A 27,597-nucleotide genomic window follows, 5' to 3' on the forward strand; every position below is an offset into this window, starting at 1 on the left:
ACGTTAAGCACATGGAACTACAAAATTCAAAATAAATATGCAGAATGTGTTAGAATCCCCAATACTGACCTGAACCTTGGCGTGGGAGTATAGGGGGGAGGCTGCCAAGAGAGACCTTTGGTGAGTAATTTTGTTAGAGCAGACGCAGTGGAACGAGCGGCTGGAGTAGGGGCAGTGGTTGTACTTGCTGCATGATGGCTTCTCCTTTGTCGAACAGGAGACCCCACACAAAGTTTCACCAACAGTCCAAAAAGCTCTGCTAATGCTCGACCCAACCTTGAAGACGCTGCAATGGAAACAGAGACCAGTGAGAATAGGATGTGCAAAATCTTCAGGGGCCAGCTAGAGCAATCCAGGAGCCATTTCTTACCCATTATCAGACATTTTAGATGTGACTAGAAAAAAAACATATCACTAATGCTAACCTGACAGAAGCGGCTTTATCTGTTTGATTCTGGCAGCCATTGCTGGTGTAATCTTCGGTTTCCCCTTTGGATCAGAAGTGCTTGGTTCATCGGTTTCCATAGGCGCCAGTGAGTCACCATCTAACCCAATACCTTCCAGCAAACCTGTTGTTTCCTCATTTGCAGCTGAAGTTTCAACCTCTCCATCTGCAATTAAGGGGGGGTAAAAAAAGCAAGACTCCTATTAGACTAGGGAGTTGAAAATTATACTGACTGTATGTCTACCAATCAGATATCTTAGACACAAGCAGCAAAGTGTTATTTAAACAACGTATAGTTCATAGCTATTGACATTTATACATGGCGCAATAGATAAAAGTCTGTGTAATATCAACGCACTTAACAAGTGTAATGACAATACCTGCTCTTTTGGCTCCTTGGGGTAACGTACTCACACTCTTCTCCTCCTTGGGGGCAAGTTTTTGCATGTCTGCTTGACCAAATTCACACCCAGGTGGTAAACTATTTTAAATGAAAGAAAAAAAAAAAGTCTACTTAGAACACAGTGATTTAGTGATTTAGTCCTTTATTTAATTGAAAATGTAGTCAAATTCTAAAAGTTTAAATTGAATTACTACATATTTGCTGTGAACCATGCTGATTCTAGTTAATCAGCTGATAAGAGTTTTCTGGTCTATTCTTGTGATAAGCGATTAGTGGAACAATCTGTTCATGTTGGGATAGGGCAGTTTCACCAAATTCATCGTAAATTGGGACGGATGATTCAGACTTCCATTAAAGTCAATGGGAGTAAAAAAATTAAATATATTTTTTTTATTTATCGGTTCATCACTTTGCCCTCCAGAAGATCACCAATGTAGCCAAAGACCACCAGAGTGCATGAAAAAGCCACACATCTATAAAAATTGTGTACAGCGGTGTAGGCGATTGCTTGTAGCATAGGTTCTCCAAGATCAAAAATTGCGTCAAGGATAGAATTAGGTACGCTGATTGTTTTAAAAGCAATGTCAAATTCTACCAGGTGAAGAGAACACAAGCACGGGCTTGCTCCAAGCAACAGCTGTAGAGCTGTAGAGCTACCAAAAATTACACCAAGGGGAAACCACAGGTGTGGTGCTCGCTTTAGCAAGGTCATAAATTTTGGACAAATTCTACCGGGTGAGCAGGGCAGCCACGCACCGACCATCTCCAAGGAAGAGCTGTAGAGCTACAGCTGTTTCTTGCGCTTTAGAAAACTTTCACTTTGGGAGAATGATGTGGAAACATGTCAGAAGCAGAAGGAGAGCAGCAGCCGCTCCACCACCACCGTGAGAGCAGTGTGCGCTCCTCATGACAACATGAGCGCTGGAGCTCCATATTTCCATACTGACATTTTTTCATTTGGGTGTGCGGAGGTTAAGTAGCAGGAGAAATCATGGCAGAAGCTAGAGAAGGAGAGCAGCAGCAGCATGAGGACACAGTGTGGTCTTCCATATAAATCTCACAGCCTACTGGTGCAGACTGACTGTTGTGTGCCTTTGACTGGGAGGAAGAGGAGGCGGCGGTAAGTACTTGAGGCATGCTGCGGATGTAATGCACGGACAGAACCACCTCTAAGGAATGGCAGTAGGCTTATCTCGCTTCCTGCAGAATGTTGAGCTGTTGCTTTAGTGGGAGCCTTTGAAGAGCCAATGTAGCCCGTCCTCTACCATCTCCACCAACACATCTACTATCCCTTACTTTCAGGTTTCTTTTTTTTCCCCTTCTTTCACTTAGTTTTTTTGTTGTTTACTTTTTAGTGTAGTTCTGTGACTTTTCAGCTAACTTACTTGTTAAGTTTGCAGAAAAACCACTGCTAGCTGTATAAGGCCTGCAAAAAATTTGTAGTGGGCGGGCTCGTGACTTTAAAGTACCTTTGAGGCCACAAACAGAACTACAATACTCCCCATGCCGAAGCGCAGATTGTCTGTCTGCTTTGCTGTTATATACAGTAACAGCAGCAGACATATTCCCTCTTCCAATGTACAGAAGACATTTCATATAGGCATATAAACATGATGCAGCTTTTTTTCTCTTGTCCCTCCAATACAAACCCATTTAACTTCTCTGCATATATAAGCTTTCACATCAGTAGAAATATCTCCTCTGAAGAATCTATCCCTAAGAGACATTTTATATAGGCATGTAAATGTGACGCAGCTTCTGTCCTGTGCTCAGCTGTATAAAGGCCTCTAGATACACTGTGTCAATGTTATATACATATGGCTAGGTCATGTGAGACAGGCAGGTGTCCAATGAAACTGCTGCTCATATGCAAGATGCAGGACACATTTGATCACATCAAGGTACTCTGGCAGCTGATTGGCTACACTCTGACCTCTGTATTTTGGGAAATGCAATTTTTGCCAAAAATCGGGTCGGACTTACTCGACCTAATTTTGCGGAAAACGGTGTGATTTTTCCGCCCGGTCAATCAAGACGAGCAACACTAGTTCTGAACAATTAAAGGGGTATTCCAACTTAATGTCGTGGCATATTGCTAGCATATGACATAACATTATGATCAGTGGAGAGCTATAACCTCCGACTGCCACCAAATCACAAGAACAAGAGACCACGATCCCTTCTGGGCTTTGTCTGCACAGCAGTTAACATATGTAGGTTCCTGTACAGCTGGTGGATAGGAAGAAAAGTGTTTAAGGGGAAACTGAAAAAGCCACAGTGCTTTATTACATTCTGAGGATGGCTGGAGGATGCTGCTATAGGACCCCATCAATTAAGAAGTGATCGCATAGCTCTTTAAAGTCCACAACACAATCTTTTTTTTTTTATATATACATTCACTTTTAATACTGGTGAAATGTCAGGATTTAACACTGAACGTTTGAACATGGCCTGAGAGTGAGGGCGGCTTTACGCAGGATAACTAAAGCCTGGATAGCTATTCGAAGCAGTCGCTAAACCCACATCCATGTGGCCCCGAAGAACGTTGATAGAAGAGGTCTGCCTCCTACACACACAAAGTTAAAAACTGGAGTAGCTTGGTGCTTGCAGGAGGGGTATAGCTAGTAGGAGGAGTTAACACTTTTCTGTTTAGTGTTACCTCCTAGCGGCAGAAGCTATACCCACAGTCAAAGCTGCACCCCCCCAATGAACAGGATGAGAAAGACTGCTTTACACAGCAGCGATTGCTACTCGCCTGTTCGATTTTCTGGCTGCTGAAATGTAACCTGCCTCTTAAGTTATTGGCTAGTCATTGAAAGAAAAAAAAGACTTCTGGTTTACACCAGAGGATAATCAACCAGCGACATTTTAAGGTGATCTGAAATGAAGTAACTAGGTCAACGAATTCTCAATAGTCACCCAGATGGTGGTCACATTTACACAGAAATGTAGCTTATGTTCACTCTGTCGAGCAACTATTCGATTGTTTGTTGTTCCACATAAAGCTGGCCATAGGAGTGAGAAAGAAATTAGCGCCTATCCAATTTCGTGTTCTACATTCCCAAATAAGTAATATTCTACAGGAACACTTATATAAATGATATTCTTCTAGAATATTACTTATAGGGGAATGTAGGGACTATCCAAAAGAATCCTAATCTTGTTCTTTGATACAGTCTACTTGATCATGTGGCAGAGGTGGCTGCTTGCATATATCCCCTTCTTGTGTGGCTAGTCAAAAGGCATCAAGCCCTAGCAGCATTACAGATATTAGGCATCTCTGGAGTGGTGTGTGGCATCATGGGGTGCCACAACCCCGGTGGGTGATAAATCCATACACTCTTGCTTTTTTCTATATTCCCGTGGCACTATTTGACTTTCCTTTACTCAGTAGTGAGGAAACCTCTTGACCATTGTTAATGCCAGTTTAAAAGACTAATGTGACGCTGCTCCAAAAATATTGATTGATAAAACTGTTGGTTTACACAGCCCTGCTATTGGTTACCTGTTAGGAGTACACAGAGAAAGTAAGACGGTGCTTTCCCACACCAGAGAGCAGTATAGTTGACTAAGCTTGTTCAAAACATTAAGTCCCAATTGCGAGCCCCACTGGTTCACAGAGATGGCACGAATCTCACTCTAAAAGTTAAAACAAAGAAATGAGAAAAATGAAAAAAAGGTTACTAAACACTTGTGAACAAAGTTAAACAATCTAAAAAAGGACAAAGCTCACATAAATTATAAAGCCAAGTTCTCTAAAGAAAGTTCTGCTTACCTGTCCTACTCTACACGTATGGACAAACATCATGATGTAGGCATGTGCTGCCGTGAGGGCATGAAGTAGCGGTGTGGCCTGGGCAGAAAGTGTGGCGTCTGTGACATTCCCAGCGCATGCCAACTCTCTCAAAAGTACTGATCCCCCTGGTGCCTCAATTGGTCGATGAAGAGGATCAAGAGAGGAGAGAATAGAGTCCAGCTGAAGAAGCCCTTCCTGGAGAACTTTAGGCTCATGAGATAATGTCTAAAAGCAAAAGAAGCAATTGTTTCATGACAAACGATAAGAAGAGGGATCAGCATAAAACTAACGTAATCATCGACGAAGTCTCCTGTAAAAGCCTACATTAACTATTTCAGACCTCCATGATCTGTGGAAGCATCTGTTCTATTCATCATGTAGATACATGATCATTATTGAGACATGCCCAAACCACCCCAATGCCTTAACCTTATCTATCTTAATTATCCGTATTTCTAGATCATGTGCCAGATTTGTAAAAATTTTACTACATCGATCAAGTGTAGTCAAATTGCAGAAGTCTTTAGGAGCAACTTTAAAACTGCCTTAAAAGGGGTTGTCCCGCGCCGAAACGGGGTTTTTTTTTTTTTTTTCAATAGGCCCCCCCGTTCGGCACGAGACAAACAAGGGATGGGTTAAAAAAAAAAAAAAAAAAAGTTTAGTACTTACCCGAATCCCCGCTCTGCGGCGACTTCTTACTTACCTTACCAAGATGGCCGCCGGGATCTTCACCCACGATGCACCGCGGGTCTTCTCCCATGGTGCACCGTGGGCTCTGTGCGGTCCATTGCCGATTCCAGCCTCCTGATTGGCTGGAATCGGCACACGTGACGGGGCGGAGCTACGCGATGACGAGTAGAAGGGGGCGGAGCCAGAACGCCGCTCGTGCCGAGACCCAAGAGAAGGGAGAAGACCCTTCTGCGCAAGCGCGTCTAATCGGGAGATTAGACGCTGAAATTAGACGGCTCCATGGAGACGAGGACGCTAGCAACGGAGCAGGTAAGTGAATAACTTCTGCATGGCTCATATTTAATGCACGATGTACATTACAAAGTGCATTAATATGGCCATACAGAAGTGCTGAACCCCACTTGCTGCCGCGGGACAACCCCTTTAAGTTTAGATTTTTATAGTGGCAAAACAAGCAAAAGACAGTAGAAAAGAACCCCAAAATTCTGCATGTGAAGTAAATGAATAGCAGTATTAGCTACACGGCTCTTAGGGGATCTGTCCACTTCTCAAGTATAAAGATACAGACACTCAAGTAAAAAATAGGCACAAGACATATACCAATGCGGTCTGGTACAAATACATACCAAAATGGATTTGCAAACTCCAGCCACAGCTTGGCATGCAGCAGAGGTAGGAAAGTCAATAGGTAGGTTAGGAAGGCCCAATATGGTTACCAGGGGCAGGAGACCCTTCTGGCTCACAAATTCTTGACAGTGATCATCTGTTGTGTTGTTGCTCAGTATAGATTCCACAAATTTCATCTGTGAAGTAGCAAGTGTGTTACATAATGATCAGCATCGAAGCCTAAAAACTAATTGCAATACAAGCATACAAGTATAAAAACAAACAAAAATAATCTGCAACTTTTTATTTTTAAGGTTATTTCCACGTTACAAAGAGATGGCATATCACTATCATACGCCATCATGTTATGATCAGTGAGCGTCTGACCTCCGAATGATGGAGCAGCAGAGTTATTACCATCATGGCGCCGCAGTCACTTGCCGTGCAGGCAACTGCAGCATGGTGCCAATTCAAGTGAATGGGGTCACTGTGAAGCTTGCTGCGAAACTACCTGGCTGGGGAGCCACTAGGCAAGAAAAACATAAGACAGCCTCTACATTAGGTGGTCCCAGATGTACGCTAGAGGCCCAGCAATATGCCATCACCCATCAACAATTAGGTCATGAAACTTACCACATTGAGAATATAATCCATGAGAGGAATTGGAATTCTCTCTTCGTTTCCTACCACCCTAAAAAAATGGAGAGAGAGATTAGAAATACAGAGTCAGTCAAACAAGATTTACAGGGAATTCATGGAGTCATTTTTATAGGCTGTCATAGAAACACATAGGACTTGTCCATGAGATAAGGACCGACTAGTTAATGCTAGATAAATATAGATTACCATGACAATCATCTCGGCGCAAGTTGTAAAGGGCAGCCGTAACTACCTGAAAGTCTGTGCATAGTTATAGCTAATATTCAGATTACTACATCCTTGTGCCACTAGCAATAGTATCTGCAGCGGTCAACATTTGGGGAGTCACATGCAGGGAGTGCAAGTTGTAAAGGTTGGGGAATGCCGCTTTAGGAAATACTAATGCATTGCAAGGCTATAAATCGCAAGGGTGCATTCAAAACACAGCAGCAAAAGGGTAGAGGAAAGCTGCAGTGTTACCGCACCACAGCTACTGCATCTATATACAAAAACTGCATGCAGGTAATGTGTGGAGACGGCAGCACAATTAAAAAGGTTTGTGAATGTATTATAAATAGGGATGAGCGAGTATACTCGCTAAGGCACTACTCGCTCGAGTAATGTGCCTTAGCAGAGTATCTCCCCGCTCGCCCCGAAAGATTCGGGTGCCGCCGCGGGGCGGGGAGCTGCAGGGGAGAGCGGGGAGGAACGGAGGGGAGATCTCTCTCTCCCTCCCGCTCTGCCCCGCTCCCCGCCGCAACTCACCTGTCAGCTGCGGCAGCCCCCGAATCTTTATGGACGAGCGGGGAGATACTCGGCTAAGGCACATTACTCGAGCGAGTAGTGCCTTAGCGGGAATACTCGCTCATCTCTAATTATAAACATCTATCCAACGTTGATGCCAATACTAGAGAAACTTAGATGGCAGGGATCCAAGAGACCTCCTGGTCCATCTAATTTGCCCTCTTATTTCCTTTTAAGTACAGCTATAACTTTATCCCAGGCGTACTCACATTCACGTACCGTTGATTTTACAACCACGTCTGCTGGAGGTTTGTTCCAAGCATTTACCACTCCTTCAGTGAAATTTTCCGATGTTACTTCTGATCTTCCTCCCCAAACTATTCCCAAATCCCCCCTCACCCTCATGTTTAGTTTCTTATTAAAACCAATCCCCCCCCCAAACTTATTTAACCAGTTCCCTCCCTATGTCATATGTGTACGCCACCTGTGGGAGGGGTTAGCACAAAATGCAATACCATTCATGGCATATAAATGGCAAGGGCTCAGAATCTGTAACTGACAGCTCGGGTGCCACCGCAAGGGCCGGGATTAGAGAGAACCATCTTACTGCCAATGAATACGCTGCAGTACAGAAGTGCGGTAATATACTATCTAGGCAATCGTAGGATCGCAGGTCCAAGTCCCCTACAGAGACATAGAAAAGGGTAAATGAAATGAAACGGTGTCTCCAAACATTTGACTAGCTGCTGTATGTGCCCAAACATAAAAGTAACAACAAAGGAGACCACTGCAGCTCACCAAAACAACTAACAAGCCCCCATATGGCTATGTGAATGGGAAATTAAAAAAAAAAAAGTTATGACTTTCAAAAAGTGGAGATGAAAACCCCTTTAAAATAGTCATCGCATCCTTATGGGGTTGAACCTTTAACAATCCATTATGCCCCACTTTTTTTTTTCCTTTTGCTTCGGGCTATACAAATTAAAGTTATTTAGCGAGCACCTGTCATCTTTAGGCCACATAAACTATGCTGCGGGTCTCAAAGGCGAGGGAAAGGGGAGTCCGGGGAGCTGCATTTCATACTCACCTGGTGCCCTATTCCTGCACGGAGCCCCCGCAAAGTTGGCACGCACACATAGCTTTGATTCTCTTCAGACAGCTCTGTGTACATGCTCTCCAATTCATCTCTAGTAGTTTATGGGATCAAAAGGTGAAGACAGGTTCCCTTTAATTCTCTGCTAAGTTTTAGGCTTAAGACTAGAGATGAGCGAGCGTACTAGTTAAGGACAGATACTCGAGCAAGTATCGTCCTTTTCGAGTACCTGCCTGCTCACCCGCAAAAATGGCCAGGGGTGAGCGCTGTGTTGCGGGAGTGGGAGGTGGGGGAGGCAGGCACTCGAACAAGACGGATACTCGCTCAAGTATCTGTCCTTAACGAGTACGCACGCTCATCTCTACTTCAGACCATCCACCATTCTTATAACCCAGCTTATGGTATCTTCAGTCATCAATCTCCCATGTTATGCCCTGCTGGGTTTATCTAGAACAGGGTTCCCCAACTCTAGTCCTCAGGGACCCCCAACAGGTCATGTTTTCTGGATCTCCTCAGTATTGCACAGGTGATGTAATTATTGTAAGTGCCTCAGACATTGCCGCAGGTGTTCTTACTATAGGAGATCCTGAAAACATGACCTGTTGGTGGTCCCTGAGGACTGGAGTTGAGGACCCCTGATCTAGAAGACTTCATGCAGTAAATTGGCTGACTTGTTTCCCCGTCTTAAATCAGGCACAGCCAACAGGGCACAGAGCCTGGACGATCACCACAACCTGGTAGCTTTAACAGTCGACAGGGTTTGCCATTGCCATCTTAGTCAGCTTTTGGGTGATGGTCAGATACAAGCCCACAGATCAGAAGCTGCATAGTAATAGAATCAAAGCATAATACAAGTCAATCCTGTGAGGCTTAAAATCTCACTCCCCAGAAGGTTGCCTGGAGCACCATAGGAATAGATCTGTTAGTTCACACACTAACAGAACGGTTCCTTTTAAAATGTACATTTCCCTTATTCAGCTATGGATACGAAGCACAGAACACACTTACTGCTGATTTGGTTCGACTTCACTCTGCTGATTTGCACTGAAGCTCTGCATAGCTTGCACTTCTTCCTCCTCTTCGTCCTCACTGGAAGCCTCCTCTGCTGCGTGGTTAGACCGGGGTGGAGGAGCAGTGGCTGTGCCATCTGCCTTCTGAATTGATGGCTTTTGACAGATATACTTTGGGTCCCTACCAAGATTGCATATTTCTTCTAAAAGCTAGAGAGAGAGACACAACAAAAACCGCTAAGAACGCCCGGTGACGCCCCAGATACAAAGTGATAAGAACTATAAACGTTAACACCACACACGTGTTTTCCTCCCCTGGAAGTGATCTCACAACCCAAATAATGTACAAAACGCAGTAGACACAAAATACTGAGCCTTACCTTAATAATAGCAGTAGTGGCATCTGTTTTTAACGTGGGCTGGTGCCTCATCAGCTCATCAACAGCACTGCCCAGGTTAGAGGCTGTATCGCCTGCAGGAGACCGGAGAGAGGTCAAAGCTGGAAGAGACCACGGGCCTCTTAATCCCTCAGTTAGAGACCTGAAGAGAGCTACACTATGCTGCACTACAGGTCTCTTCAGCAGGGGTTAGAGGTGGTTTAGAGAAAATTGGGAAGTGCCATGGACTGCATTTACAGAACCTTGGAAAGCTTAAATCCAAATGCTGGCACTGCTATATGAAAAGAATCATATTAGCCACGGATTAACAAATCTGATATGCGACATACTTGTGGCAGGGACTGATGCATCTACTCACACATGCAGATGACTAGTCTAAAAGATATTGTAATAGGTCAACTAAAAAGGCTAGGGAATATTAAAAGTAAAAGCAAAACAAAAGCCAGTCAGGGAGCAAGCTAGTCAAATAGGCCATGGCCTCAAGAGTGGATCATTTTGTGAAAGGAGTCTATCGCTTGCATTCTACCATAAAAGCAAATTTACTTTGAGGAAATTATGTGTCACTTACCTAATGGATCTGAGCTACGTCTCCTCCTCATCGCAGGAAGGTAGTCTGGTGATAACAACACTTTAAAAAGCCTTTCAAAAGGTTGGCACTGCACAAATGACTGCAAACCACGGGCATTCAGACAAAGTGCACTGAAAACATTTGGAAGGGAGCCTAGAACCTCCCGGGTAGCAGGTACCTGAAGAGAGGGGGAACAACATGTCAGTACATGGTTATAAAGGAAAAGGGGCCAAATCGCAGAAACAAAAATATTAACGTGTGCCCAAATGTGTCTTTACGGACGCAAACATTTTCTGCTAGATTCTCAACAGCTATATTTTCCGTAATGCGCAACTTAACAGGAATATTCACAAGATTGGATAGATAAGACACAGGAAAGATGATAAAAGTCTGACTGGTGGAGGTCTCACCAGCTAGACCCGCACTTACCCAGAGAACAGGGTTCTGTGTTTCCCTTTCCCCCTCTTCTTCACTGTACCTCCTGGAGCAGCAGATAAGCATGCAGTGTGCCACTCCATTCATCTTCAATGAGACTGCCAGAGATAGCCGAGTGCTTGTACTCAAACATTTTCACCAGCCTCATTGGAATTAATGGAGCGGTACACATGCTGGACCACCACTTCATTCAATCTCTATATCACAGAGGACAGAGGGGCGCAGTGAGGAGAAGAGGGGGGACACTGAACTCCTGATCACTGGATCGGTGGTCTCAGTGGCGAGACACCCCCCCCCCCCCCCAAAAAAGCTGACTTTTTCCTCCTATCGTATGGATAGATAAGTCAATCTTGAGAATACCCCTTTAATAAATAAAAGCTTCAGCTTGCTTATTCAGAGAAGCACATTACCTCACTGACATATCCCACATGCTGGGCACTGCAAATAGCTCCTGGGGCCCTTTTACACGTAAATGATGATAAAGTGTTAATGGACATTGGTGTCCATTAACACTTTATGCAAAATGATTGCTAAAACTTTCAGTCTTTTAAAAGGTTGCCTTGGAGTGCAAATTGGCCTTAAGAAAAGATGCTCCAGGATTGCCAGTTAATGGAGATTGTAATAATTTTCTAAGACAGACATGTAAGGAGAGGCAAAAAGGTCCTCTTTTTAAAAAAAACAAAAAAAACACAACACCACATGTTATTAAGGGAATATTGTATTTGTTGACAATTTAGGGACTGGTAACGGCTTAGAGAAAACTGGATGGGACAGAATGGATTTTGAATGCATGATTCATTTCTTTTCAAAATATAAAATAATGTCAGGTACTACAGAAATACAATGGGTAATATGGGATTGATTACCATCAGCTAGAGGATTATTCAACCCATCGTTATCATGGGTTTATGGCCAGCTTTAAGAAAATGAATAATCAAACAGGAAAGAAAAGAAAAAAAAGTGATATTCTTACATCTTTTATAAGGAGAGCGTGCAGCATTACATCTGTCAAACCATTGTCTTGGAGAGAGGAGAGTAGAGAGGGCTCTTGAAACACGAAGACCGTTACCACTTCAGTAGCTGCAGAAACACAAACAGTTTTATCATGGAATACTAACACATCTTACTCAGTATCATCATCATGAATTAAGACATCAAGCGCAAGTAACCCAACTTATTAGACATACCCAGCAAGAAGAGGGAAGGTCCATAATATTCTGCATTACTGATTATGTGTTTCAGGGATGTTGGAAGAGTTCCATCCATCACTAATATATTGACAAAAGGAAAAGAAAACAGTTTCACTCATGTTCTCAGAATTCAGGCTATTAATATAGTCTTCAAAAGAAAATTACCATGACGAATGCCGTCTGAGAAAGCCGGATCCTGAATTGCCTTCTTCAAAAAATTTAGCATAGATTTCAACAAGGCTGCTCTTTGTGGAATGCACTGCACCCCTGCGAAGCAAAGAAAATCATCTTGTAAGCGCATCCACTTTCTTACAATGTGAGTGTTACAGTATTGTACACAATTAAAACCCTTACCAGAGCGTGGCATTACTAAACTACCCGCGCTACTGCTTGTTGTCATAGGCCGTGGCTCTGTAGAGGTGGAAGGACCTGGGCTGCTTTCCATGGCTACATCAGAAACTACAACATAAAAATGTTACTTCTGTAAGCAGAGTTCAAGATTGATCAATGCATCCAATATTGCCACTGAAAAGGGATTCTCTTGAGACTAAAATATCCTCAGGGTAGGTCATCCATATCAGATCAGTACGGGTCCGCTGCTCAAGACCTCTGCTGATCAGTGGTTTGAAGAGCAGCAGCAACTAGTTAGTGCCACGACCTCTTCTCAGGCTAGTGAATGGGACTCAGCTGCTATACCAGGCACCACCATTATGCGATGTACGGAGCTGTGACTGTATACAGTGAAGAGGCCACAGCGCTCGCCTGCATGCCGCAGTCTCTTCAAGCATCTGATCAGCTGGGATCTCCAGCAGCGGACCCCACCAATCACATATTGATCACCTATCCGTAAAAGTAATCAATATTTGAATTCCAGAAAACCTCTTTAAATGAAGATAAGGCGATTGCAGTATAATTTCTGTTTTCACAAAAAACAGTTAAAACTACTAAAATCCTAGCTACACAAAATTACCTTCCATATCAGTTTCCATCTCTTCTCCCTCCTGAACAGTGCTGGGGCGCTGGATTTTTGGTTTAATCACAAATGGACACTCTTTCCTGCACAAATCAACTTCATGCTGAGAAGAAAAAAAAGTGAGCGCAAGAGAATTGGATTACTTTTTGATTACGAAGAGTCAAGCTAATAATCACTAAATGAGACAATAGAGGTTTCTGTGCGTAGATCTGCAATTTTACACATTCAAGAATAAAAACTGGGTAAAAGTTTCACAGATTGAAAGATTTTTAGAACAAGGCCTTAAAGCTCACCTCCAGTCGGTAAATGAATATGGACAACCCACTGTGAGATTGAAAGGCCGCCATATCCAGGTTTGTAATGAGGTCAACAACCCTCACGGCGCGTGTCACAAACGTGATCTGGTCCTGCTCGTCTCCTAGGAATTTGATCACCTGAGAAACACAATGCCAAAGAAAGCTCGGACTGATGCTGCAACTGAACAGAAAATGTAAGCTGCTGTCATGGTGACTATAGCCACTAAATCTTCAATGCAGCCCTCAGATTATATATGTTACATCAACAGTGTAGCTCTCCTTTTACTTAGTAAACAATACGTAGAGAGAAGCCCAAGTTCTTACTGCCGACAGAACAATTAACCACCGACACGCAATTTTTGCAGCGGGGGACAAAAATATAAAAAGCAGTCTATTACACAAAACAATGGCTGTACCTTTAAAAGTGCTTCCATCATGCCACAAGAAACCAGTGCCTCCCCGCCAGCATCATAACTGGCTAGATGATACAAGAATGAAAACAGAGCGGTGGCAAACTGATGAGGGTACGGCTCCATGGTGGGATCTGAGAGGAGGAACGAATGAGAGTCTGAGCGTTGTAGATGATATTCTGAGCGTCACATAAATAAAAGTTCACAGTTATAGAAGGGAACTTATGAGCATGGTCACACTAACTCGGGACTGGTATGTATAGGGTGCACATGTAGGTCTCATTCTGAAACGCTGCGGCGTTTTAGAACATAACTTGAAGATTCATTCCAAGACGGAATTGAGTTAACCCTTTCCAATCCAATTTGTATCCTGGTTTTCCTAGGGGGCTTACTCTTTCTGCCGTTATATAATGGCGCCATCTGCTGGCTAAAGCCAGTACTGCATGAGGTGACACAGATAGGCTTCAACAGCAAAACTTCAGCAAAATGGGTCATTGTGGCCCATAAGCAGAACAAGCCATGTCAATGGCCATATGTAATGCTTCATTTCCCATATAGCAGCCACTGCAGGAGATACGAGAAGCCGCAGTTTGCTAGGGGTCCCAAAAGTTGACTCAAAAGTGGTTGCCTGTAATGAGATAATCCCTATTTAAGAATAAATGCGGAAAATATAAAAAGGATTTGCACTCACCAATCATAGCCTGAATACAGTTTCGGACAAGAACAGGTAAAAAGCCATGGTAAGAGGCAGTACCGGTGCAGTCTATGATGCTGCTTAACTTAGGCGTTCTTTCCAAGTGAACAATAGAGGTCAAGGTTCTCAGAGATGCCGCTTTTATATCCTATTAAAATAAAAAAAATAATTCTTATTGTACCTTACATAAGTCAATGGAAGGCTAAACTGCAATGCTTTGCTGCCGTTCTGTGGATTGGAGAAAGACTGTCTTACCATGAGCTGCTTGTCTGTTATCTGGAGAACATCTACTAATTCCTCTATTAAACCATTGTAAAGAATGCTGTTTGCAGACTCTTGCAAGGCATTAGAATAAACTATGAAGAGAATAATAGCGTTACATTTAGATAAGCATAGTGGACAGGAAATATTTAAAAAATTGCTGATTAATGGAACAGAGTTGCCTGTAGAAGCCACTTTCATGTGCAAATTACAAAACCTACCTAAAATAGAAATAGCGTGTAGTCTAGCTTGAACTGCTTGTAGTCTCTTCTTGTGATTAGAAAAACCATGTGCCAGCCGTATGTGGGTAAATAAGAGCATCTGCAAGATAAAACTGCAGTCAATACAGCAAAATAATGAAGGGGTTTTCTGAGTTATTTTATATAGTTTTAGGCAACCAGTGTCCAAAACTATATAAAATAAATATACTCAACTGTGGTCCAGCACCGCAGCATCTGATAGAAGACGTCACCCGATTGGAAGGCCCAATCACTTCCCATAAACACGTCATAGGAGCCCCAACAGGTTCACAGAACGTCCCTGTCGGGCCTACTATTGCCTGCAGCGGTCAACATGGGTAAACAACGCACATCACCACTGCAGAGCTTGTACATGAAGACTGGAGGACCAGAAGCGCGTGGCATGGAAGCATCATGGCAGCAGTAGACAAGTATTTTTTTTTTCTCCTTGCAATTAGTTTTCTTTAAAAACTACTTGTTTAGCAAGGTATAGTTAATGGCCGGCTACACATCAACCTCAAAAAGCTACAGCAAGGCCACAGAGGACTGAGTGCACAGTGCTTTCTTAGCAGCAATACCATTCTAGAAAATCAGCAGTGGTACATGGGTGAGCGCCCAGCATTCAGTCACTAATAGTATAGTAGACAAACATTTATCTGGAGACATGTTTAAAAGGGGTTGTCCAGTTGTAAGCTTTTAAATAGCCTATCCTCAGAACATGCCCAATGACATAACCACGTCCCGCAGCTGGGCCCTGCATAAAATAAACAAAAAACAAGGGTATTCTCACCTCTCCTGGGGTCCCGTGAAGCAGCCGAGAGTCGTGGCTAGTATTCGGCGGCGATTCCAGGTAGTAGGATGGCAGAAGCATGTGACTGCTGCAGCCAATAAGATGCTGCAGCATCAACCCAGGATACGAGATCTGATGCCAGAAGTTCAGATTGTGACACTGCAGCAGTCACGTGCTTCTGCCGTTTAACTGCCCAGAAGTCATTGCCGAATACCGGCGGTGACTGTCAGCTGTGTCCCGGGACTCTAAAAAAAAAAGCGAGTATACCCTTTCTATTTAACGCAGGGTCCAGCTGAGTGATGAGGTTTTGTTCCAATGACAAAACTCTTAATAGTAAGGGTCTACCACCTGGGATATCCATTGAATAGTTGTTAACCAGGCCAAAGCTCCATTCGCAGCACTGCAGTGGTCAGGTTTGGTATTGCAGGCAAAGTTCCCATTGAAGTAAATAAGTACTTTGCATGCAATACCAAACCTGGCCACTGCAGAGAGAACGGAGCAGTTTGCTTCGTGGAGAAAGCTCAAATAGCCTGGTGAACAGCTTACGGTTTGGATTCCTGGGCGGCAGGCCACTGCCGATCTATTATTGATGGCCTAACCTAAAGATAGGCTATAAATAGTCTACAATTGGACAACCCCTTAATGTCTAACAACTTACACAACATTAAGTGAGGACACAGGTTAGAGGAAGATTATTCTTAGATACAGCCATTAAAAGATGACAAAATTATGTACCTGCTTATCCTTGGGAATGCTGTGCAATTTAGTTAGAGACTCCATAATTTCAGAGGGACTTTCAGAAATCTAGAAAACAGAGTACAAAGTATCAAAAATACCCAAATCCTTACACATGCTTCAGAACAACATTGCACTGCTTAACATGGCAATGATTGCATTACCTTATCTAGCTCTTCTATGTGAATGTAATGTAGTGTATTACTGGATGCCTGGAAATGCAAAAGACAGACATGGTTTATTTAACTACAGAAAACACTTCACAGGGTACTCACACAAACCTCTGCTCATAAACTATTAGCCCTTTGCAAGCCAATTTTGGATTCAGAGTTTCCTAGGGGGCTCTCTCTTTCTGCCATTATACAATGGCGCCATCTGCTGGATAGAGCCAGTACTGCGGTATGGGACACGCTGGAGAGGCCCCCTGACAATAGCGCGGCCAGTAATCTATAGTAAGAATACCCTGCCAGACTTCTTCCGACACTGGAAGATTGTACAGACTTCAATCAGAATGTCTTCAGTCGTCAGACAGTGGATTGGAAAGAGTTAAAGGGAACCTGTCAGATCCCCACAGCACTATAAACAAAGTAATGGTGCTGTTAGGGGACGTCACAGGGAGTTGGGTGATGTACTTTTTTATACTCACCTGCACCCGCAATCCATGCGGTGTTCCCCTCTGAAGTTCATGCAGCATGGGTAAATCTGCCTCTTTTCAGAGTCCTGTGTTCGTGTTTCTCCCATAGACTTGCATAGGAGAGCACACGCACGAGACTCTGAAGAGTCAGATTTTCCAGCGCCACATGATCTTTGGAGGGAGACAGCACTGGATCGCGGGAGCATGTAAATAAATTTTTTATAATATATATACATATACACACACATATATATATATATATATATATATATATATATATATATATATATATATATATATATATATATATATATAAAACATATATACACACACACACACACACCACTCCGCGGCTCCCTGTCATATTTGCAAACAGCACCATAACTTAGCTTATGGTGCTGTGAGTATGTGACAGGTTCCCTTTAAGATGGTCGTCCAACGTAACCAATGCAAGTTTAGAATGTGTAACTCAAGCCAGTTCACTCACTCTTTTTTCTACTTTTACTTCAGATCCAGGTTCTGCATAAAATTCAAAATGAAGAGTCGTGGCGCTCGGTGGGTATTTCTAGAGAGAAAAGATATATACATTTCGTTTTTTAATAAAATATATATTACAATATGATTGCATGTTAGAATTTTATCAAGACTGGGCGAAGTTAAGGAGCTAAAGTAGCTAGCAGAGGTAACTTTTTATAACAATTTTTAATACAGGTGTTTTACCTTAACTGTAAGCTGAGAAACTAAGAAAATCAAAGTGGATCCAGGAACTGTCCAAGAGACTGCTAATGACTATGGTAATGCACTATGTTGTCAAAGGTAGAAGGTGATGAAATTGTATTTTATTCACATTTTCCAATATGGTGTTGTGCTGCCTTTGGCCCCAATGACTGCAGTAAGCCTCCTAGGCATGTTTGACACCAAGTTCCACTAAATCCAACAAATGTATGGAGGCAAATCCCTCCATTCATCGAGGAGAGCTTCAGATCGTGATGCCCGGGATGATGGGCGCGTTAGCTGTGCACAGATACAGTGTTCTAGTTTGCCCCCAAGATACTCTGAGATTGAGATCCAGAATTTGGGCTGGCCAAACAATTTTGCAGATTTTCTGCTCCTCAAAGCAAAGTTCAACACTGCGTGCCGTATGACACGGTGCTCGGTCATGTGGGTAGAAACAAGCAGCTGTACCAAAGTATTGCCACAGAGTAGATAATGCCACATTGTCCAGAATGTCTCAGTACCCATTGGCATTGAGGGTAGTCATCATTAAAATCAATGGCCTTAGTTCTTCCCAGAAGAAATGCCCCCTACACCACCACAGAGCTTCCTCCAAACTTCACTATTGGAACGATGCTGTAGCAAAAGAAACCACTCTCCAGGCAACCTCCACACCAAAGAGCGGCCATCTATCAGAGAGATTGTGTACTGTGATTCAACACTTCATAACACTTGCTCCCACTCATTACACTCATTAACAGTCCAAGAACGACTTTCCAAAAACCATCACAGGCACCTCTGTACATTGACTACTGGGATGTTGGGCTTGTGTGCAGCAGCTAGTCTATGGTAACGGTTCATATGCAGTTCCTTACAAATAGTTCTAGTGCTAATTAATGTTCCAATGGCCTGTGAGACCTCCTAAGCGAGTACTTCTGTAGATGATGTGCATGATGCCTTCAGAACTCGCCAAAGGCTTCATTGTCCACGTTCTGTCAGTTTACGGGGTCTCCCCGAATGTGGCTGCACTGCACAAACACCAGAGGTTTTTAATTTCCCCAACATTGTCAACAATGGACTTTGGAAGGTCCAAAAGTGCTGCAATGTCCCATACTGATTGGTTGGCTCAGGTGACCTCCCATCACCATACCCTGTTTGAAGTGGTCAACTCTACATCTCGTGACATTAGGATTGTTTCTGTACCAGGATACGCCTGTGTGCTACCTTCCTTTATACCCAATAGTCCCATAGCAGATTTGCATATCCCTTTCACCTGACAGCACAGGACTGGTGGGGGTCCCAATACTTTTGTCAACATAGTGCATTTCCAATCATGGTCTACATGTACGTATATACAGCTCTTAACCGGTGAGAAATGCCACTGTTGTGCCCAAGTGCAAATGTACAGTAATTCCAATGGAAAAAGGCCATTTGATTTCTCTGTAATGCTGCTCAAAAAATCCTCCAAGCCAATAACCCCGTCAACGCCATAATCAACCTTTTGCTGTTCGCATAAGTACAAGGAAGATACAAGCGAAGCATGAAACAAGACTGCTAAACCAACCGCTATGACAGACATTACACCAAAGACTTACCGACATCTGCATATCCTTGCAACATTCAGCAAGTCCAAAGCCATTCTCTTTTCCTCCCCAACTCTGTAAACAACGACCAGATCTGATTAGCATATTATTTTTTATTGGATTAGGAGTCCAAATCAGCAGTTTATAGAATTGTATATTCTGTATTACAAGTTCACCTCCGCAAGATGCTGTAGTCGTGACAACAGGGGTGTTCTTTTGTCAGAGGCCAGACGTGTGATGTAGTTGGATCTCTTGCTGAAGACATACAGAAGGTTTAGCACAGCCAGCACAACTTGCATGTCAGAAGAGGCGAGCAGAGTGGTCAGGTGCTAAAAAACATAAAAACACATCAACGTCTGCTCCAAGTAGTGAAGAGAGTTACAGATTTGCACAAAAACCAAAAACAGCATCCAATATTTTAAGCAATGACAGCAAAAGTTCCAATAAGGTCAGTGACCCGCTGATGATACAAATACTTTGGGACCGGCCTCTATAATCAAAAAAGTTGATTTCCCTCACCCCTAGTGCTACCTAATAGGTACTCGTCACTAATCAGCTCATCCAGGCAAAGAAAGGAAAAAACAAATTTAGTGGAGATGGTAATGCATGTGTGCAGCTCTCTCCATACTGTTAGACTGCAGTTGCAGAAACAGTTGTGTGCCAGGAGGTTTCCATAACCCCTATAGAAATGAATGGAGAGAGCTGTGCCTGTGTGCAGTCACCCTTCCATTCCTGGCCTGGAAGTGGTCACCAGCGGCTACTTCAATAGCCAGGTCATGAAATCTCATAGAAGTGGTGGGATACACATATATCGAACATTAAGGACATATTCTGAGGATACTCATTTAAAATAATCCGTTACTAGTCCTGAGTTATACAACTTGTATTATAGCCAAGAGCCGAATCCACAAATCAGTTGGTTGCTGCTAAAAAAGTCACCAAGCTGGTCTACAAAGAATTCCCTAGAGAAAAACTCAATCCACGGTGACTGTTAGTATTCCCTACATCGGATATCTACTTTGACAGCTCCGTAGTATTTGTACGAGGATCCACCCCAGCTTTATCACACTTATCTCCAGTAATTACCTCGATAGAGCTGTAGAGATGCCGTGAGAAGCTGTACTCAATCAGCAAGGCAGTAAAGTTGAGCACTGCCAGGAGAAGTGCTTTCAGCTGCTCCTTCTCAGGTCTATCACACACAAGCATCCAAGACATGTTCTCCACAGTCTGCCCAGCATCGGCCAGGATCCCATCAAAGCGATCTAATAGGTCCACCCAGTGATAGAGCTCACACTACAGAGAAAAAAGGTGCGATTTTTAAATTACATGCCAAACCATATAGTAAAAAGGAAAACAAAGACAAAATGGTACTAAAAACTAAGAACCATGTACATTACAGAAGTCAGGTTACATACCTTTCCAATGTTCCAGGTTTTGATCTGCTGTAGCTCCAGCAGAAGTTGCTCATCAGTACAAAGTTTCAGCTTGTCAATCAGAGACCTGCAATCAGCAGGCTGCACAGTAGAAAATAAGACCAAGAATTAGAACTGTATCAACAGGGCTAACGGAATGAGGGTTAACAGACAATCGTATTATAGAGCATTGAGATTGAAGCATCGCGATATCCAGAACGGATCAGGTGATCACGCGGTGCATACTGGGAAGCTGCGCATGCGCAGTAGCATTCTACGGACGGAGAGGATGGGCGCCATGACAAGTCCTGGTCCAGGTGATCCCAAGTATGGAAGGTGAGGACACCTAATCTATATCCCGATTTGTTGACCAATTATGTTTCATGGTTATATAAATGTGTTTGTATGCACTTTGATTTTATACTTGAAAGACACCAGCTATGCCGTCACCTCTACTCCGTTATCCAATCGTATTATAGCTGTGAGCTTATTATATACATACAGAGTTATAAAAATTATTTTATATATATATTTTTTTTTTATAACTGTATGTATATATAATATGCTCACAGCTATAATACAATTGTCTCTTAACCCTCATATGTATATAATTTTTTTTTAATATATTTTTGTTTCATTCTGCGACAAGGGTGGGATCCTGTCTTGTGTGATCGGGAAATTTTATTATTTTTTTTTTTTAGAAAGCAAGCTATTGCACCCACCGAACAGCACCCTGTGGTACCCTGTCAATCAAGAAGGTGCTGCAATTAGCATAGAAAAGTGCAGGTTGCTAAAAAGGTGCCAACGGGAGTTTGTTCAGGGTATGAAATGGCACCAACTGACGCACAATGATAATAGCATTTAACACACACCATTACAATGTGACATGCCTCCTTACAGATTCTTTTTAAGCAGAGTTCTTAAGGGGGTTTTGGGGCAATTTTCTATCACAGTGGATTTGGCTGCAAGGTTTGTTAATAAAGCATCACTATACTCACCGCCTCTGTTGGCGTCTTCTTCAGCTTCGTTCTGTCGACCTTCATCTTCAGAGTTTAATTTTATAAGCTAGCGAGGAAGCAAAAAAACAAACAAACAGTATTTTAATAGTTGCAACCATTTTTGAGCATTATTCATGCATTCTACACTAGACATAAGATAAAGCACAGTATATGACTTAACAAGCAACTGTTTGCTTATTGCTGGAATTGATAGACATCAGTCCCCATCAATGGTCAATGGCCTTGCTTTTAAAAAGCTAGTAAAGACCAAGAGGAGCTTGGGAAATTTTAAGAATTTGTACCGCTTCAAATGGCAAGAAGCAGACACCAACTCCACTCCAAGTAGTGGAGACTGTTTGGAGGATGATGGGGGTTGTTTGGGGGGTACAGTGCAGGACAACAGCGGTTGTTTGGATTACAGTGGCAGATGATGCCGTGCATCATTAGCATTTGTGCATTTAATGTGTGGCCAATGGGGCCCAGAGACACTAAAAGGTTGGACACCCCTGCTTTAGGGTCTATTTTGTGTAAATGCTTGTGGAAAGAATGAAACAGAATAAAAAGACCAAATTAGCTAGAAACCCCCTGTCTACAAGACACCACCCATTTTTAACAGTTTTTTCAGCAGGTAGACGTGCATTTAGACACAGAGGATCGCTCAACGGATGGCTTTTGGGCGATCATTTTTTGCATAAACTACTATTTGGTACTAAGGCCTGTTAGTACCAATTAATAGCGTGTGAGCGTCCAGGAGCTGTGATCAGGGAATATACCACCCGCTGTTCGCTGAATACATTCTCTTTGTTGTGCCGCAGGGCTGACAGCTGAGACAATGTAATCAGCTGTAATCAGCGCTCCGGGCAGAACACAGTGTGTGGTCCTTCTCAGCTGTTCTGCTGAAGGATGGATTTCATCGTTTGGCAGAAAATTGAAAGATGGGCACATTTACACGCAATGATTATCGCTCAAAAGACGGTTTTTGAGCTAATTTTGAGTGATAATCGTTGCGTCTAAATGGGTCTTAAGACATGAAGCATTATTTAAAGGATGACAGATGCATTATTGTTTTCTCTGCATACAATAGACCCTATATTTCAATAAATCAGAACCACGGACATCAGCATGAATGCATTTCTCTGAAAGGAATTATCCAGGAGTTTACATTGATGGCATATCCCAACTTCATCAGAGTGCTTCTGTAGGGGGTCCCAACCCAGTGAACCCCACTAATTAGCATAACACATGGGTGTCAGCAGCAGCAGAACTAGGAAGGCCTCATTCACATCTATGAGACTGCCTGGTTCTCCAGCTCAGAATATACAAGTTGGCAAGCTAATCTACAGCATCAGACAACGGCACGGACTTGGGTATAAACATGTTGGTACGGCACTGAAGGAGCTGTGATGCCAATTCGAGTGCTGCTGTTCACTTGTTCCATTTATCTGTGGAATCTCGGGGATGGAACACACACTGATCACATACTACCCTTCCTAAGGACAGGTCATCAGTGTAATGACCCTTTCATACGGGACGATTAACGTCTCTAATCGTTCAAATTCCCACGCTCCCACAGGAATTTGAACGATAATCGTCCGGTATAAATGCATGTGACGACTGACGAAGAATTGTTCAGTCCTGCATGCAGAAAACTGAACGATGAGCTTTTCAATGTAAAACAGCAGAATATTTAGTTCTGAATGATTGTCTGTTTACTGTGAATGGAGGCTGGCATGGGGAGAAAGCTTCCTGTCCAGTATCCATTCCGGCAGCGCTGTGAGCGATGCCAGCGATATTCGCTCATGTGCTGGGACGGGCTGCCGGGCATCGTTTGCCCGACAGCTCGCCCAGTGTAAATGGACCATAAGGTCCCTTTAAAGTAACCATTCTCCTAACTTCACCTGATAACTTTTCAGAAATGAATGCTTTCCCTCAACTTACTCTAGCTGGAACCAGCAGGGCACGTAAAAGGAGCAGAAAACTGCATTGGAGAGCGCCTGTTGCAAGACCGCAAGTGTCGTCCAGAAAATTCAAAGGAACCAGGAACTCAATGGGAGGATGTACACAGAACGCAGCGCCAACTAGAAATAAAGTGAGAGAAGAGTTACACAACCCATACAGTTATAAAACTACAGTTCAATGTAAGCAACTTATACATTCTATTAACAATTGGACCTTGCTCTAAAAGGCACCTGTTGGACACACTTCAGAAACGGAACGGTGGGCTCATTTGCAATATTACTAAACAAGTACGTTAATTAACTTAAGGCAAAAGTTATCAAAATGCAAGTTAAAAAGTTATTTCAAGGCAGCCATCTGAAACCATTAGAGAAGATACGGCCGTGTGAAAGAGTTTGTTCCAGTGCTGAACATAAATGGTCACCCATCAAGTCCTACGAAGACTGTAGCATATAATGCAAAGCATTTATAGGGCATCTCACGTTTACATGTAGCTATAGAATACTATAAAAGTATGAGGAGGACAAAACTTTTAACTCCGGTGAGTCAGTCGGCCGTGTGACACGATGGAGCACCGAGCTGCATTCTATAGCCATGAGTACAGTTCCCAATAATGTTATAGAAGCAGGAGGTAGTGTGAGGGGGTCATCAAAATTCTTAACACAGAGCTTTGACAGAAGGACAATGATCCTAAACAATGGGAGAGATGCAAGAGCGACTTTCATTTCAGTGGACTTTCAGCCACCCTTGTATTATAGGACAACCATTTACCTATAATACATTTCCCCTACAGCCGCCCCCCCTTAGCTGAAGACTGAGCAGAGTCCAGTGCAATCAGCTGTGTTTGATGGCACCACCTCCAACGTCCCTTTAAGGGGGTTTTCCCACTTCAAGCGGTTTTGTTGCAGGAAGCAGACAGTTTTGTACATTGCGCAGACAAAACAGCTACAAATGAGAATCCTTTTAAAGGAGTTGTCCAGTTGTAAACTATTGATGGGTCCACTGCCCAGGACCCCCTTTGTGTTCATGTACTGAGCTGATTTCTGCAGGAAGCCTACAGCTCCATTCCAAGTATAGTGCTCAGGGTTGGGATTACAGACAAAGTTCCTATTTAATTAAATGTGAACTTTACCTTTAAATACCAAAACTCACCACTGCAGTGAGAACGGAGCTGTCCGCTTCCTGTAGAAATCAGCGCAGTCCATAAACACAAAAAGCTTATAAAAAAAAAAAAAAAGCAGGATCTGGGCAGTGGACCCCCACGGATCTACTATTGATGGTCCGTCCTAAGCATAGACCAAACCGTTTTCACTTACACAAAACAATCAAGCTATACTCTGCAGGCGGGGAAGCTCCTTGGGCTTTTATCAAACACATCCATAGGGCTTCATGTTCCCATCCTGTTGCAAACAAGTGTTCAATTGGCATTCGCCATGCTAGCATTTGTAGTCTACACGGCGGCGTGGCAGCTTTCATTCGAGCGTACATATGCATGTCAGCTCATGGCTTGAGAAAGCATGGTTGATGCAATGAAGTGTCAAAGAAAGAACATTGTATGGGAGTAAAACCAAATAGTCAGCCATGGTCAGCAGCCCCACTACTATATACCATTGCCCCCCATTGTAGCCATTTTAATGAGTTGTCACTAAATCCCTGCGTTGGCATCCTCTGATACATAGTATCCAAGAGCGAAGCCCGTGATGCATGGACGCTGTGTAACGGTGCTCCGCAGACTGTACGGAGACTCTAGAGACCCGCCGCTTCTATATTATTAGCTTTCAGTCTTAAATAGTCTTGTATCACATTCCTTTACTAACAAATTACATGCGGCGTAAACTGCTGCGGCGGCTCTTCCTCGCACACTTCCTCATCTCGCTGGTATACACCTGTACAAACAATTATTTTGGCATAACGCAAGTTGAAACAAGTACAGGAAGCATAATCTTAGCGGTCCGCAACCCGGGGCGATGCAGTCGCTGCGAGACTCCTAGCGCCATGTAATCGCTTACTGGAAGAGAAAGGCGACCAGATGACCGATCTACTGGTTGTAAATGTGACCGATGCATTTCCTAATGGCCCATTTACACGTAACTGCTGTCGCGCAAGATTTGCGCTAAGCAAGCCAGGGGCCTAGATATTTGCTGCTGGCAGCCATCGTGTTGGATGAAGTTACACCTGCAGTTGTGTTTTATTCTTCCAAGTCCGCAGTGGATCTAAAAAGGAAGGAAACGTATGAAGGAAAGACTGACGATGTCTTTGTGTTTGGCTCGAAAAACTGCATGTGTGAAGCCAACCTGTAGTGGGCCTATTTCCTGCCGATGTGCATGGAATCAGGGGGACGTTTCCGAAGTGAAATGCGCCAGTTATAGCTTCAACCGTGGCAAAAATAAATAAATAAGTGGCGCATATGACCGGATACAGATCGCTGGATATACGACCGTTTATGCAGAGTGAGTAAAAAAAAATAAATTTTTTTTAAAAAGGCTTGTGGCCAAATCATAAAACAGCCTATATTTATTACATTCCCATTGTCAGCCGTCCAGGATGGCCAATGCAATCTTCAGACTACTTAATCCCCTGTGCACTGAAATTTGCTCTGATTGGCCAGTGCTGCTTACGTGATCAGCACCAGCCAATCATAGAGCAGTGCACAGATAGCATTAGCTAGACAGGAAATAGCAGCGGTCATCTTGGACAGCCGAAAACCTGGACCAAGACAGACAAATCAGAAGGACGGTAGTGAAGAACATGCATGTAGTAAACCCCACATGCTGCCGCAGCGTACCTTTGCATGGCACCGAACTACAGGCATTCTAAGGGAACAGCCCTGACATAAGACAAATCGTGAAAGAGGCCATAACCTTATTCCCTGTTGCATTTATAGGGAATTCACAAAAAAAAAAATTTGAAAACAGGGTTTTTTGGTCCCCCCCCCCCCCCCATTGTATGGCCCCCTGCACACGGGCAGAAATTCTGCGGCGGGATTACCCGCAGAATTTCTGCCCGTGTCCACCTGCATAGTTTTGCATTACAAAACACAATCCTAGGCAGACGACTGCGATTTGTCCGTGTGAAAACACACGCGGAAAACAAATCGCGGCATGCTCTATTTCTGTGCGGGTCTCGCAGAGGCCCGCACAGAAATGTCAGTGGTGACGGGCCTGCTCCGCTCTGCGCATGCGCCGGCTGGCACATAGAGAACAAAAGACGCCGGGAGCGGGTGAGCAGTAGGTCTCCGCAGGGGCACAGGTCCACATCCTGCTGCGAGAATTCTCACAGCGGGATCCGACCCGGCCGTCTGCAGGCGGCCTATGCCCTATATAGAAGTACAGCTGGACCTCTCAGAACTAGCGGCGGTACAGTAGTGCATGGCGTCTAACATTTACGCAATACTCATCCCGTGCACAGGATTTCCAGCTTGATCCATCATATCGGAACCATGAAAAGCAGCATGATGTGCATTTACATGGGCAATATCAATCCAAGATGCAGACCCATCACATCTGCATGTGCAATACGTTTAGCAAGAATAATGCATCGCTGCACTTGCTACTTTCATGCCTGTGAATATATACGCTGCAATTTTCTCGTAGTGTCGCTGCGAGAGAAGAACTGCATTTTTCGTATCACATCAGTCGTATGAGAGAATCACCCGTGTAAACGCGCCAATGCTCCTCCTTACAGGCGTATTATGGATCAGCGTCTGCAGCTTTGGAATATGGAACCTTAAAAACTAAGGGGGAAAAAAAGCGCAGTATGTCGGCACCATAACAGCACCGCAGCCGGTGTGCCACAATACAGACCAGTGCCCGACGCCTTCCAAGCAATTAAAATGCATCCCAGTATTTATAGAGCAGGAAATGACTTGGGTGTGTGGAGTCGGCT

General features: G+C 43.5%; 1 protein-coding gene across 9 annotated transcripts in view; it reads right to left on the reverse strand.

The window, feature by feature from the left end:
* The window catches only part of HUWE1 (HECT, UBA and WWE domain containing E3 ubiquitin protein ligase 1), an 84,721-nt gene that overhangs the window by 43,875 nt on the left and 13,249 nt on the right, over nt 1-27,597 (reverse strand). For 6 of the 9 annotated variants that reach the window (XM_066580710.1, XM_066580704.1, XM_066580708.1 and 3 more), the window contains exons 2-30: nt 23,695-23,834; nt 21,757-21,823; nt 20,762-20,860; nt 20,433-20,639; nt 19,523-19,675; nt 19,359-19,421; nt 17,537-17,614; nt 16,580-16,627; nt 16,416-16,484; nt 14,873-14,972; nt 14,646-14,746; nt 14,388-14,538; nt 13,703-13,830; nt 13,284-13,424; nt 12,988-13,093; nt 12,372-12,476; nt 12,183-12,284; nt 12,015-12,095; nt 11,801-11,907; nt 10,393-10,570; nt 9,807-9,925; nt 9,425-9,636; nt 6,574-6,631; nt 5,961-6,137; nt 4,624-4,869; nt 4,354-4,487; nt 826-926; nt 426-611; nt 70-286 (exon numbers count right to left, since the gene is read on the reverse strand). In XM_066580710.1, the coding sequence (XP_066436807.1) occupies nt 70-286; nt 426-611; nt 826-926; nt 4,354-4,487; nt 4,624-4,869; nt 5,961-6,137; nt 6,574-6,631; nt 9,425-9,636; nt 9,807-9,925; nt 10,393-10,570; nt 11,801-11,907; nt 12,015-12,095; nt 12,183-12,284; nt 12,372-12,476; nt 12,988-13,093; nt 13,284-13,424; nt 13,703-13,830; nt 14,388-14,538; nt 14,646-14,746; nt 14,873-14,972; nt 16,416-16,484; nt 16,580-16,627; nt 17,537-17,614; nt 19,359-19,421; nt 19,523-19,675; nt 20,433-20,639; nt 20,762-20,860; nt 21,757-21,801 (3,512 nt within the window). In that variant the 5' untranslated portion in view covers nt 21,802-21,823; nt 23,695-23,834. The remainder of the gene's footprint in view (nt 1-69; nt 287-425; nt 612-825; nt 927-4,353; nt 4,488-4,623; nt 4,870-5,960; nt 6,138-6,573; nt 6,632-9,424; nt 9,637-9,806; nt 9,926-10,392; nt 10,571-11,800; nt 11,908-12,014; nt 12,096-12,182; nt 12,285-12,371; nt 12,477-12,987; nt 13,094-13,283; nt 13,425-13,702; nt 13,831-14,387; nt 14,539-14,645; nt 14,747-14,872; nt 14,973-16,415; nt 16,485-16,579; nt 16,628-17,536; nt 17,615-19,358; nt 19,422-19,522; nt 19,676-20,432; nt 20,640-20,761; nt 20,861-21,756; nt 21,824-23,694; nt 23,835-27,597) is intronic. The other 3 variants (XM_066580712.1, XM_066580711.1, XM_066580705.1) reach the window with 1 other exon arrangement.

This window comes from Eleutherodactylus coqui, chromosome 10 (genome assembly GCF_035609145.1).
Source record: "Eleutherodactylus coqui strain aEleCoq1 chromosome 10, aEleCoq1.hap1, whole genome shotgun sequence".
NCBI lineage: Eukaryota > Metazoa > Chordata > Amphibia > Anura > Eleutherodactylidae > Eleutherodactylus > Eleutherodactylus coqui.